This window comes from Erpetoichthys calabaricus, chromosome 15 (genome assembly GCF_900747795.2).
Source record: "Erpetoichthys calabaricus chromosome 15, fErpCal1.3, whole genome shotgun sequence".
Taxonomy (NCBI): Eukaryota; Metazoa; Chordata; class Cladistia; order Polypteriformes; family Polypteridae; genus Erpetoichthys; species Erpetoichthys calabaricus.
In genome coordinates, this window is record NC_041408.2 from 33,157,489 (window position 1) to 33,172,365 (window position 14,877).

General features: G+C 36.5%; 2 protein-coding genes across 2 annotated transcripts in view; one reads left to right on the plus strand and one right to left on the minus strand.

Moving 5' to 3' along the window:
- The window catches only part of zgc:153169 (uncharacterized protein LOC767799 homolog), a 67,691-nt gene extending 64,671 nt beyond the window's left edge, over positions 1-3,020 (minus strand). The window contains exon 1 of the mRNA XM_028820640.2: positions 2,674-3,020. Coding sequence (XP_028676473.1) covers positions 2,674-2,782 — 109 coding nt within the window. The 5' untranslated portion in view covers positions 2,783-3,020. The remainder of the gene's footprint in view (positions 1-2,673) is intronic.
- A 146-nt stretch (positions 3,021-3,166) lies between these two features.
- The window catches only part of LOC114666148 (actin-related protein 2-B), an 80,494-nt gene continuing 68,783 nt past the window's right edge, over positions 3,167-14,877 (plus strand). Inside the window, exon 1 of the mRNA XM_028820893.2 lies at positions 3,167-3,331. Coding sequence (XP_028676726.2) covers positions 3,284-3,331 — 48 coding nt within the window. The 5' untranslated portion in view covers positions 3,167-3,283. The remainder of the gene's footprint in view (positions 3,332-14,877) is intronic.

Consider the following 14,877-nt stretch of genomic DNA (forward strand, 5'->3'; position numbering starts at 1 on the left):
TGGTGTCATGGAAAAAATTATTAAAGAAAAATGTTACTACATACAAACATGTCATGGCACATTTACTTTTTATACATACAGTTGTGCTTGAAAGTTTGTGAACCCTTTGGAATTTTCTATTTTTTCTGCATAAATATGACCTAAAACAATCTTCAGATTTTCACTCAAGTCCTAAAAGTAGATAAAGAGAAACCAGTTAAACAAATGAGACAAAAATATTATACTTGGTCATTTATTTAAGAAAATGATCAAATATTACATATTTGTGAGTGGCAAAAGTATGTGAACCTTTGCTTTCAGTATCTGGTGTGATCCCCCTTTGCAGCAATAACTGCAACTAAATGTTTCCGGTAACTGTTGATCAGTCCTGCACGCTGGCTTGGAGGAATTTTAGCCCATTCCTCTGTACAGAACAGCTTCAACTCTGGGATGTTGGTGGGTTTCCTCACATTAACTGCTCGTTTCAGGTCCTTCCACAACATTTCGATTGGATTAAGGTCAGGAATTTGACTTGTCCATTCCAAAACATTAACTTTATTCTTCTTTAACCACTCTTTGGTAGAACGACTTGTGTGCTTAGGGTCGTTGTCTTGCTGCATGACCCACCTTCTCTTGAGATTCAGTTCATGGACAGATGTCCCGACATTTTCCTGTAGAATTCTCTGATATAATTCAGAATGCATTGTTCCATCAATGAAGGCAAGCAGTCCTGGCCCAGATGCAGCAAAACAGGCCCAAACCATGATACTACCACCACCATGTTTCACAGATGGCATAAGGTTCTTATGCTGGAATGCAGTGTTTTCCTTTCTCCAAACATAATGCTTTTCATTTAAACCAAGAAGTTCTATTTTGGTCTCCTCTGTCCACAAAACATTCTTCCAATAGTCTTCTGGTTTGTCCACATGATCTTTAGCAAACTGCAGACGAGCAGCAATGTTTTTTTTTGGAGAGCAATGGCTTTCTCCTTGCAACCCTGCCATGCACGCCATTGTTGTTCAGTGTTCTCCTGATGGTGGACTCATGAACATGAACATTAGCCAATGTGGAAGAAGCCTTCCATTGCTTAGAAGTTACCCTGGGGTCCTTTGTGACCTCGCCGACTATTACACGCCTTGCTCTTGGAGTGATCTTTGTTGGTCGACCACTTCTGGGGAGGGTAACAATGGTCTTGAATTTCCTCCATTTGTACACAATCTGTCTGACTGTGGATTGGTGGAGTCCAAACTCTTTACAGATGGTTTTGTAACCTTTTCCAGCCTGATGAGCATCAACAACTCTTTTTCTGAGGTCCTCAGAAATCTCCTTTGTTCATGCCATGATACACTTCCACAAACATGTGTTGTGAAGAGCAGACTTTGATAGATCCCTGTTCTTTAAATAACACAGGGTGCCTACTCACACCTGATTGTCATCCCATTGATTGAAAACACCTGACTCGAATTTCACCTTCAAACTAACTGCTAATCCTAGAGGTTAGCATACTTTTGCCACTCACAAATATGTAATATTCGATCACTTTCCTCAATAAATAAATGACCAAGTATAATATTTTTGTCTTATTTGTTTAACTGGTTTCTCTTTATCTACTTTTAGGACTTGAGTGAAAATCTGATGAGGTTTTAGGTCATATTTATGCAGAAATACAGAAAATTCTAAAGGGTTCACAAACTTTAAAGCACAACTGTATACACTCAGTATTATTTATTGCCACTTTGCACAATAGTTATGTATTTGTATATTTATTTTTAAAAATCTAGAGAAAAGCCAAGCAAAATGACACCTTTTATTGGCTAACTAAAAAGATTACAATATGCAAGCTTTCGTAATTACATGATGTAATTTTTTTAAAAACCTGAAATATTTATTCATAAATAAGCTATTGTGCGCACATTCCAGTGTCTGTCATTTGTATTTGAATTAATGTATAAGTAACACGCCGAGTTCTTGCTTAGAATAGAAAAAACACTTGGAACTGGGCGATTGGTTTTATTTTTGTTTCTGGTGCTTGTGAAATTAGATTAGGCAGTTCGTCGTCTACCTTTGCCTATATTGAGGATGGGTGGAAAAAAAACTCCAAGATCCAGGAAATCTATTTGCATGGTTACTTATTTAATCATCTGAAATGCTCATTAAACATGGCAGCAATACCATTTTGTGATGCAAATATGGACGTTTTTCCAATTTTATACCGACATTTTGACGCCGGGGGAATCGTACTCAATACAAATATGGAACATGCATCTTTGAAATTACGTAACATTTAAAGGCAAATATCAACATATACATTTTAAAACACTGCATCTTTAGGGGGGTATGAAACATCCTGTGTGATCGGTATGGAGATAGCAAGCAGTTAGCAATGTGAATACCTTCAGTCTTTAATATCTATCCATCCGTTGCATCCCATAAACAGGTATTCCACAGCTAGAACCCGAAGAATACAACCTAGAATTAATCACCCGCATCATCCTATCTAAAAGTAAACGGACTTCTAACAGCATCTAAAGTTGAATTGAAACGCTCCCAATTTTGAAAATATGAGTGATAAACTTAAATGGTAAAATGCTTTCCGTTAAGTCAGGTAAATTCGCTATAGTCTCCCAGAGTCTTACCCGATTACATAAAAGCCAACAAATGCGTCCTTAAGACTCGAAATGCAGCATTAGTCACCTGCTAAGGATTCCTCTACGCAGTCTGTGGCCGGTTTCTGCTGCAGAAGGTGAAGCTTCATTTTCTTCACAACCGGATATGAGAAAGCCCAGGTACCTATAGCGGCCATAATTACAAGGTTATGTAAACCTGTGGGGGTTAAGCGATGATAGAGAAACCAATAAAAAAGTTACAAATTACGATATGTAAATATATACATTTAAGAACGGTCTGAAACTTTGAAATCATATATTAACTTTAAGGATAATACAACACTATCGGTACTTTTTCAAAACGTCATTTCTCCACTCACTATACAGGGAGCTCAAATTACGACCCTTGGTTTACTTGAACTTTTAACCATGCTTTAAGCGCTGAATTTCTATTGGTGAGACACCACCAGTAAATTAATGTCTCGTCGAATAACAACGAAGCACGAGCGAACTCCTCGTGTTATTGGACGACTGTCTGTGTACGTTTGACGCGTCGTTCTGACCTGACGTTCGCTTATCACGTGCCTTACATACCGGAAGAAGCCCTTTCCTGTAGCCGGGGCGTTGAGTGATTTCCGGCTTTGCAGAAGAAAGTTGAGCAGGAGAGAAGCTGTACTCGGTTTCCTGGATTTGGAATCATGGACAGTCAGGGCAGGAAAGTGGTTGTTTGCGACAACGGAACCGGGGTAGGTGTTAAGGCTATTTTCTTCCTTGGGTTACGCCAACAAGAGGATGCGTTTTTCTGAGTGACTTTTTTGAATGGGAGAAGTGGGAGAAATGGAAAAAGGGACCGATTGCAACAGGAAGTGAAGGAGTAGACTGGGTGGGCAGACTAAGGAATGTGTGTCACTTTGTCATTACCGTTTTTGTAGAGAAAACAAATACTTTTAAAATTGTGTCCATTTCCTTACAGCAAGCCGTGTTATTTTCGCACCCGGCCGGTGCCGCCAAGAGGCCTTTCTTCTGCCTTTTTGCCCGTAGGCTACCTTGAGCCGCCGTTATATGTCCAAACTGTACATAGAATGTGGCATGTGCATCAGTCTTGTCAGAGTTAGTGACACGGTAATAAAGATAAATGCCTGTGATTTTCGAAAACAAAACTGGTCATACTCTATGCATCTATCGCTTAATGACACAATGTTTTCGACTTTGCTTTTAAACTTGAAAAATGTTATTTTAAATGTTCGTCTTGTTTTATTTGCCATATTTCAGTAAGATTGGTTTAGAATTTTCTTGTGTGTTACCTTTCTGGTTTCCGACTTTATATCTGAACCTGCTGCAATCGTTAAGGTATATCTGGGTGGTGTCTCATGCCAATTTCCTTTTATAGCTGATTAAAATGCCAAACGTGGTTGCCTGAAATTTAACCCTCACAAGACTCGACATTACCTTTAATCCTACCTCCTGTTGATTAGTGTAAATTGTATCTAAGGTTAAATGTGTTTACATATGGTGCATGACACTTGCTGATATTGGTTCAATGCCTTATAGCGTAAAGGCAGCACCTTACTTTTATTGTTTGGGCGATTCTTATTTACGTTAAGCCTTAACCAAAGATTCGGATGTGTGTGAAGTGGCAAACATTTTGAGTAATTTAAAGAAAACTTAAGTTCATTTTAGGTTCATGGCTTCAGTGGGGATAGCACAGTGTTTGGAAGAATGTTGCTTACCAAAATGGAATGCTGGTCTAGACTATTTATCCTGGTTATTTAGCGATTACGTCTTAAGAATCATTAATTGTGTGGGTGGTATAGAATTTATTAAAAGAAAAAATCATTTTTAAGTTATTTTTGTGGCTATGAAACTTTGGACCTTTCTCCAGGATTATTTTATACTGAAAATTTTACAAGCATAGTTTCTCTCCCGATACTGTGCCAGTATGGAAAAAAGGTATATTTTAGTTTAAGGAAGTCCTTCATTTTGCAACAAATAATGTGACTTTGAGTATTTATTATTAAATATTATCATTATATTATATTTTATTATATGATATTATTTGGATAGGAGTATAAATACTGTATCATGCTGGTTAAATTTACAAATGATACCAAGCTAGGTAAATTATTTGACAAATAATCTAGAGTCTGTTAAATTATTACACAATCTGTTCTTGTCAAAATTTCTCTGTTCTTATTAAAATAGTGGTCATTAGGAAAGCATAATCTAAAAAAACAACTGTAGTAATAAACTTATTTTGATATCTCTGAGTAATTAATTTTATCCAGGAAAGTGTAAAAGATTATTAGCAGATTAAAACAAAAATGTTACCATTAAAATTCAAACAGTTTCTTCTCCTAACCTAGGAAAGGTACATTTTAAAATTTGAATTCTATCTATCTATCTATCTATCTATCTATCTATCTATCTATCTATCTATCTATCTATATATATATATATATATATATATATATATCTATATCCTTGTAATGAGTTTGTAAGGTTGCAATTTAATTAAGATTGCAATAAGTAGTTTATTGTATTGATCTTGAAACTACACATCATATATTCTTCCACTGTTAAGTGGTCGAATGTTTTTGGGGTTCTGAAAAACAAAAGGCTTTGTGCAAAAAATGATATCCAACTTAAATTTCACTTGGAAGGTATTAAATGTGGCCTGTTTATCAAGGACTAGAGAGTTGATTATTTGATCAACAATATTCTAATTTTACCTAAGAACTCTATTCAGATCTGTAGGTTTCTAAAATCCCCTGCAATCATATTTTAAGGATAATTAACTGTCTTTTAACTTCTTAAAATTTCTGAAATCTAATCGTGCCCTTAAAATTATCCTGTTAATTTGAAGTTTTTAATTTAAATGAAATGAATACTCCACCCAAAATGTGATTTACCAGTAGTTTTTTTTTTATATATATTTGTTACTTACCCTTTTGTACATTGTAATGCTGGATGAGAAAAATTTTTTACTCGTGTGTTCATGCTGAATGGAGAGAAAGAAGGTCATTGCATAACATAATCATATTACTGTATTGCATATTCTGTTAAGCAGCAAACAATTATTTTTAAATGCTACTTACCCCATGTAGTCTGTAGTGGTGGCAGAGAAAAATAATCGATGCTGGGTAGTGCCAAAAGGATATGAAAAACATCCATGGGGGAAAAAAAGGGAAAAAAAATGAATCTCCCATAACTCATGTTGTGTAATCCACATGTCTGGTATACATTTGTATGGTCAAAATGTAGTTCCAGCATTGTGAGAATGATGTCTTGTGTGTTTACATTTAATGTGGCCTTCTTCAGGAAGTAAATATTAATAATCTTAGAAAACATGCACAGATTTTGTGTGTTGTGTCCATACACATGACTACTGTATATTTGGAATATGAGACATGAATTACGTGAACATATTTTTTTCTTTTTCTCTATGGATGTTTTTCACAATCTTTAGCACTGTGCAGCATGGATCATTTATTGGTGCCATTGAGTTTTAAATACTCAATATTTAAATTCTTTACAAAAGCATGAGATTAAAATTTTTTCTCAGCCCCCTCTACAGACTAAATGGAGTAAGTAACATTTAAAAAAATATCTTTTGTGTGTAGTATTCCTTTAAATATGTTCCCATTAATATCCTTAGTAAGCAACAGTTAATGTCCTATTAAAAAGACCAAGCCAGAGCTACTACAATATAAAACTTTTGCAAACACATTTTTAAAGGATGCAAAATATTGGTCTACGTATTATCAACAAAATCCCAGAAAATATAGAGTTATTTCTTTTTTTTTTTTTTCTTTTTTTCTTCTTCTAAGCAAATTCTTACGGAATCCAACTGTGGTTCATGTAGTGAACAGAAGAGTAGCTACTGCCTTTTTCAGATTCCTCTTTACGTTTTTAAAAGGGTTAATTTCTTTATTTTACTAAGCAAATGAACGATTTGACGTCTACTTCACACACAAAGAAGATTAACGTTTGATTAATTAAAAAAAAACAATTTTCGTGTATCCAATTTTGTATATTCCGAAATATACAATTTTTGTATGTGTCACCAATCACAGGGTTGAACAGCTGTTTTAGAGTTGCATGTCAATCCAACAGCACTTCTTTGGACTGTGGTAGAACTGAAATTTCAGAAAATTTGGATTTTTTAAGATGAACAAATATGCTTGCTGTGTAAATTTAGGTGTTCATCAGTTATTGTGTATAATTTGATTCAGTCTTAAAATGGTTTGTTGTTTTGTATGGCACACTTGATTTATAAACAACATAATAAAATCTTTTATGTTAAATAACGCTGCTTTGTTTGTTCTGTGCACTTCCCAAGTTAAAATACCTTATTAATAAAACAATGTGTGAAGTAAAACATTTTAGTCAGTTCTTGTGTTTTTTAGATATGCAAGATTTTATAGTTTATTTGCAAGGTAGGTAATGTTTTTGTTTACTGTGTCTGTTTATAGACTTTCAGAGACATTGTTTAAGCCAGAACCACATTTGTTTGAAGTGTAATTTTGTACCTAGTTACCATGCTACCTATAAAGGAAATGCATTAGAAAATCTCAAGACTTTATCTGTTGAGATTATAGATTTGTTGGTGGTATTTAGGAACATTGTCTGATGCATGATCCAGTTCTGCTAAGCTGTAACTGTCAGACAGATGGCGTGTCATTTTCCTCTACAGTTTTCCAGTACACAGTGATTTTGAAATGTCCATGTCCTTTGGCTACATTACACTCTGAAATACTGGATAATCATCTTGCCAACATTGTGCTTGATGGTTCATATGAGGTCCTTGTGTTAATATTTGTAGTTGTTGTTGTTTTCTGTTTTTTTTTTTTCTTTTTTTCTTAAAAACTATACATGCCTCTGTGCATAACTTCCATGTTTGTCTACTTTTGTCTTTGCAGTTTGTTCATAAGCAAGTTTTGGAGGCCTGAGTAATGCTACCATGTTCTTTCAGGAATAAAGTGGCCTTTTTCTGGCTGCCCTCCCTAGAACACCAAAGTTGTTCTCCTAGTACACAGATGTCGAACTCCAGTCCTGAAGGGCCACAGTGGTTGCAGGTTTTCATTCTAACCATCTTCTTCATTAGTGACCAGTTTTTGCTGCTAATTAACTTATTTTGCCTTAGCTTTAATTAACACTGACTCAGGCCCCTTAGATGTCTTTCTTTAATTAGCAGCCAAACAATAATGAGGCACAAAGCAAGTACCACTTGACCAGCTCACCTGTGCCCATCGCACAATATTTGGAAATAAAGGTGAAGGTCTCAGTAAGGTTGATCTGTCAGGTCACCAAAACATTTTGATGGTGTTCTTAGAAAAAACTGAAAAATCAATAGTTTTGGAAATGTCTTCTGTGGCAGAATGAGAGCAGCCACTAGCCATGGAATTAAATAACGGGTTTAAATAAAAGCAAGAATCAGTTTCTCATTAAGAGATTGGTTGGAGTAAAATTGGTTGGAGTTTGATGTTCCAATTTAGCTGGTCATCTTTTGGCTCATTTCACATCTCATTTCTGTTTGGCTGTCATTTAATGAAAAAAGAATCAATTCAGAGGATTGAATCCTTAAAAACAGGGCTATTAAAATGAAAGGAAAATAAGTTAATTAGCAGTGAAAACCTGTCGCCGATTAGGAAAAGGGTTAGAATGAAAAAACGGCCACTGTGGCCCGTCAGGCCTGGAGTTCGACACCTCTGTCCTAGCAGAAGAATATGGTAGTTCATGACAACATTAGAACTACATTTTCCATATTCTCAATGTCTTTATAGATCTCTGGATATGGCTTTTTGAAATTTTCCACACTTTCTAACAGCATCATTTGGTCTGATCATTGAGTGCATTTCACTGAATGCTCACTCATAGGGCCTGCTTACACTTCACGCTCAGAACATGTTACGTGCACGCATCATGGCTGCCATGCGTTCCCAGCGTTCATTTGACGTGTCCTTTGAGGACAATCCTGATAAATTAACGTAACACGTGTGGAAGTTGCAGTACCAGCAAAAAATCTTGTGATGGGATTCCGGTGTGTTCAAGGTGGAGCGTGATGTCACAGTCTTTGTTTACTATCAACACATGACAGCAAGCCGCTTTGCAGATTCAACAGGATCAATGCGAGTGCTTTGATGTTTGATGAATGGTTTCATGTGGTGAAGCAAATCATCAAACTTAAATGCTGACATACAAATTTATTCATGGTGCTTTTCTTAATCTATTTCTCACATAGGCAATAAAAGCGTTACGTATTCTCCATCGTAATGATGCAATACATGTAAATCATTCCATCAGAATGTATGGAAGCATATTTGAGCCACAGAGAAAAAAATTAGGGACACAGGGAAGAAAAAAGGTCTATTAAAGTGGAAATTTTGAGTTTATTCTCAGAATTTGCACTTTAATCTCGTATTTTATTTTGTCACTAAAGTAGAGCATCGTAAATGACCCCTTAAAGCCGACCCTGTTGTAAATCGCTACGTGCTTCTGGGGCTTCCTGCTGCACTGACAGCAGCGGCAGGCAGCGATTACCACATAGAATACAGTAATCCCTCACTTATCGCGGGAGATAGGTTCCAAGGCTGACCGCGATAACTGAATTTTCGCGAAGTAGGGACACTATATTTATTTAATTATTTAACGTGTATTTGGACGTTTTTAAACCCTCCCTGTATTATTTACAACCCACCATTTACTCTATTAAAAACAGGGACAACTGCTAAGCAATATGAAATCGGTAGATAAGTTTACACTTACTGTATAGCGAAGTACATGTAGCAGCTTGTAGGCGGTCATGACGTCGTCGACCTTGTTGCAAAGATTCCTAAAGCAGATTCCATCCAGATTCCACTTGCAACTCGTTTTGCACCCTGGTTAAAGGACACTGTGGCTGTAGATCTTATATGCTTTCCCTCCTTTTTAAATAAAAAGAATCGATGTCCTGCAGCAGTGTAGCTGTTCCCTTCCTTCAACATATCCAAAACTTTTACCTTTTCTGCAATCATTTGCATCTTCTGTTGGTGCTTGGACACGGCCCTTGAAGCATTAGCACATTAATGATGAATGAGTGAGATGAGACTTCCTGGTTAATGCAGCACTCCGTCGCTGAGCCAATCAGCAGCACACAGGAACTTAACTGCGTGCTCTGATTGGGTAGCTTCTCAGCCATCCGCCAATAGCATCTCTTGTATGAAATCAACTGGGCAAACCAACTGAGGAAGCAAGTAAAAAGACCCATTGTCCGCAGAAACCCACGAAGCAGCGAAAAATCCACGTTATGTATTTAAATATGCTTACATATAAAATCCGCAAAGTCGTGAATCAGCGAAAAGTGAACCGCGAAGTAGCAAGGGATTACTGTACATTAAATTTATGATATTCCAGCTCTCTTCACATTTAGAATCCTAAGATTTATACTTGATATCACTTTCATGATGAAATGTGTTAAAGCATGTATGTCACATTTTACAGATAAATTGTTAACTTTATTTAAATAATTAATATTCTTAATAGATACGTGTGGGGGCAGCACGGTGGTGGAGCGGTAACGCTGCTGCCACACAGAAGGGAGTCATTTCCCTGGTGTTCCCTGCCTGGAGTTTGCATGCTTTCCTGGTGAGTTTCCCCAGTGTGCCCTGGTTTCTTTCCAAGGACATGCAAGTTTGGGGATTTGATGATGCTAAAATGACCCTAGTGTATATGTGTGCTTGTGTTCACCTTGCGATGAGCTGATGCCCCATCCAGGGATGTAATCATTAAACATCCATCCTTTTCAGAGATATTGTGGCAAGGTGTCCTGGGAATTTAATGGATATTTCTCGCAATTCACAACACAGCAAAGCCAAATTTTTTTCACCATGCTAATATCTTGCACTGCCACCTGGTAGAATCCTCCAGATTTATATAAAGCACATGTGCATGTATAAACAGTACATTGCTTGCATAGTAACATGTTGTGTGATGTATAAAGCTGGCCTTAGAAGGATTTACAACTATGATATTCTTTTTTTTTTTTTTTTTCCCCCCGATCTTCTTGGTGACGGAGGGCCCTATTCTATTTTTTTTTTCTTTGGTTTTCACCGTTTTGTTTTTCCTTGATTTAGAGTTTTTTTTTTTTTTTTTTTACTGTAAGTAGCTACAGCAAAACAAACAATAATGATATGGCACTTTACATTACTTTTAATGAAACGGTCCACTAGCATAACTGAACCTTATTTTGCAGTTCCATCCAGCAGGTATGAGCCCAGATCCTCCATGTTGCTATATGGTGAGACTGCAGTAGGACAGTGAGTGCTCTCCAGAATTGTAATAGCTGTTACTAGTTTGATACATCCTTCTGAGATGAAGGTTAACTTCACTTTTAGGGTCTTGGATATTTGTTACAGCCTGAGCTGATATGTTCTCATCCAAAAAACTTTTTGTTGAGGTGAATATGGACCCTAGTGATTCAAACCAGGTATTCCACCTGGTGTTCCCTGTCTCCGTGGTTCCTGGCAGGCTTCTTGAAGAAGGTAGACTATACCCACTGCACTAGTGATGCAGCCTCACTAAAGTATTTATAGTGCTGCCAGGTCTCGCCCACCAAACTGATGACAGCAGGTTGAATGTACTCTATTAGGCATAACCCCTTTTAAAACTTTCTGGTATGCTTTCAGACAGTATGATGCATTGTCTGTAACCACTGCTAAAATGCCATTAAAATTCAGCTGGTTGTTGCGAATGGACTGAAGTACTGCCTGTGTAAAGGTGGAAAATTTGCAGCTCTCCATAAAGATATCTGCCAAAAAGCACAGGTCTTCAGTACTTGTAATTGTAATTATGTAAATTATTTCTTTTGATTCTTAAACCTTAAATATTTACAGTTTGAAAACATGCATCATTACAACTGTAGCTTCATCCACTGCATATCTTAAAATAATTAATTACAAAGCAAAAGCAGACTAATCTGCAAGACACTAAATCCGGAAATTAAACAAAAAAAAAAAAAAGAGAGACCCATTTTTAAGGGCTTGTTGCATCTGAAGAGAAGCCTGCTCTTCTGCCCAGGTTTGCAGAGTTTATAACGGAAGAGTCAAATGTGTACCTTGCTTGCCTCGTCACCATGAGGCAAAACATTTATTAAATCCAGAAACGTTGTCGTTAATTTTTAAAAGGGAACCCGTTAACAACCAGTGCCGTTCACTAATACATTTTTCTACAGGAAAGACTGTTAAGACTGGTTAAATATAATTTCATGTACAATTAGAACTGCTTGCATGAAACAATTACCAAGCAGCCAAATGTTTACTCACCTATCACTATGTATAGAATTGTGTGGTCTTGGCTATCGGTGGTTTCATCAACTACAACATAAATTTTATTGCAACAAATTTTTTCAAGAACGGAGTCCATATGTTGTTCAAAGAGTTTGACGAAGGCTGCTTCTGTCATTTTCTGGAAGAGTGCCTCCTTGTTTACAATGCTGCTTAAAGGATGCATCTTTGTAATTTTTTCGAGCAGCATGTCTGACTCGCATGGCCACAAAGACCTCTGCAAACTGGCACCTTGCATCTGACAATTTTATTATTTCCTCTATTGTTACCTGAAAGGGATCACTTTTTGATCTTAATCTCTCCTTGTTCTTTACATGGGTTTTAGATTTGATGTGGTCATTGCAAGTATTTTTTTTTTGTGTTCAGTCTATGGCATGCTGGCAGAACTTGTAGAAAAGTTGTTGTCCAGATTCGTAAAAGTTGCTAGGATATTGTTGTGCCCTCACTTTTGCTGTTAAGCTCATGTTTCTTTTTTTCTACGTAGTTAGGGTATCTGATACTGCTCGCTTCAACATTTCTATCTCTTGCAGTTAGCTAATTCGCATGCCTTTAACGAGAAAACATACAGGAAAAAAGAGCACAGATAGAGGCACGACTGAATTTCTACGAAGAATTGCGTTAGCTTGAAAAATAACAAGCTAAAAAATAGTATCTGAGTGATGGAACTTTGGATTCTTCAATCGTTTATTGGGAAGTTTTGTAACAGTCACCCCTTCAGTCTCTAAATTCCGCACATTTCCGTTTTTAAATCTAAAATCCGTTTTTATGTGTTAATTCCATGATTCCGTCTGTGTTTTGCAGAAATCATAGGGCCCTAGTGACGGTTGCTTCTCTGAGGTCATTGGAGATGTCTTTTATCTTGAATGGTTTTCCAAAAACCTGAATGCTTCACAGAAAACTTGCAGAGGTTCTAATTTTAAATGTAGTCTGTAGAACTTCCTGATCATCAGCATCTAATCAATTGCCCTTGATTAGCAGCAACAGACTGTAGTTGCCTTCTTAACTGACATGGATATAGTGAGTGTATACTGTTCTTTCCAGATATGACGTCTGCATGTTGGATGATAATATCGAATAAAATGATGACAAAGTAAACATGCGATTGCCAGTTGATGTTAGATTTAGGACTTGGGGAGGACGAGATTTGTGTTCTTTACTTTTTAATATGGAAAACCATTTAAAATCGTGCCAATCTACAGCCGAATGAGTTGGGGCCATTTGTACATAAATGTGAGGGCCATAGGAAAACAATAGGTTAATAGTGTTGTAGAAATTGCCAAAAGCAGCAGCATTAATAAATGTTTCATTATTATTTATTTTCCAGAGAGTCTTCTATGTTTTCTGACTCTCTGAGGGCCCTTTCAAGGTTTGTTTTGATCTGCGCTGCTCCACTTTGCTAATTCTTAGGCATTCAGCCAGCATCACCTTTCATTACACCATTGTTTTTCAGGTTTTATGGTCAAGCAACCCAGTTTTGCCATTTTAAATTCATTGCTGACCCATTAGCAGGAATTGCAAATCACCCCTTTTGGTGGAGCAAGTGCGATTGGGTGTCCCATTGGTCAAGCAAACTCACTTAGAAATGGACCAATGTATAACACAAAATCAGTTTGTGCTACTGTGTAGCAGCAGTTGAATTATGTGTACCTGTGTCACACACCACATTCACAGTGCCCAAATTGCAACAACCTGTGTACTTTGTTTCCAACATATGGCTGGACCCCAGTGGAGCCATAAGTCAACACATGATTGTAATTGAAATGGGTGTACTTTTTTTCAATCACTATATATGTGTGCATATAGCCGAATGTAGCAGGTATTTGCCCCTGCTTGGCTTTTTTGTAGCCTTAAGCAGCTCTGACTAGAATGCATAAAGTGTAAGTGGCTATGAAATTGCTGGTGTTAACCTAAAGACCACAAGTTGTTACATTTTCCAATTTTCTACCAGTTATTTGGTGGCCAGTGTAATGGAAGGATCTTTGGTTACCTGCACTAATCTGTACCAGAAAGCGGTTATATAACGTGCAATAAAGTTAACAAAAACACTTGCAAATGCTTTAAAATGTTTTGCTATATAACAAATTTTTACTTTATATATTATTTTAAGAATATTCATCTACTGCAGACGCTTCTATTTGTCATGCACTGTAATAGGGTACAGCATAAACATAAAATTTTCTAAACATTTTTGTTTAAAATCTCCCGTTCAAAGTTTCTTTTTAACCTGTACCTTGGAAGGTTTGATCTGATGGCCTGTGTGAACTTTTCAACGTTTCATCTAAAATAAAAGGTGGAAGAATCTGTTTCATTGTAAAATGGTACAACTTCATTTCCCCCAATGACAAAACAGTCTTTTCATAGTAATTTGATCTAATCTGACTGAAGTATTAGTCGGTGCACTGCAAAATTGTATTTGCAAACTTGTAACATGCTGCTTTTTTTACCTGTTGATCTATATAAGGATGTGTGTGTTATGACATGATTGTTGCATTAATGAAAGACATAAATTTAGTAATTATGTAACTTAAAGCTTATCCATGAACATTAAATACAAAATAACAATGCCATATACTTTCACTGCTGAGTTAATCCCATAACTTCTGGCTGTTACAGGTGCATCTCAGTAAATTCAGTATCTCAGAAAATTAGAATACAGTACACCCCCAAAATTTTCGGGGGTTACGTTCCTAGAGCACCCGCGAATTGTGAAAAAATGTGACTTTTGGATGTGGTTAAAAAATGCCCTTTAAATTCCTATTTTTATAGTTTAAACCCTAAATACAGTATGCCCCCAAAGCACTCTAATTTCGTTGCAAACTCAGCTTAATGCACAAATACATTACCTAAAAAATTACCTTAATACTTTACCTAAAAACAGAATGTAAAGTTAAACCCGTATACTGTACAGGTACAGTGCTAGAATGTAAAATACCAGTGTTACTGCTATACATACTGTAATTCATGCAAGCGCA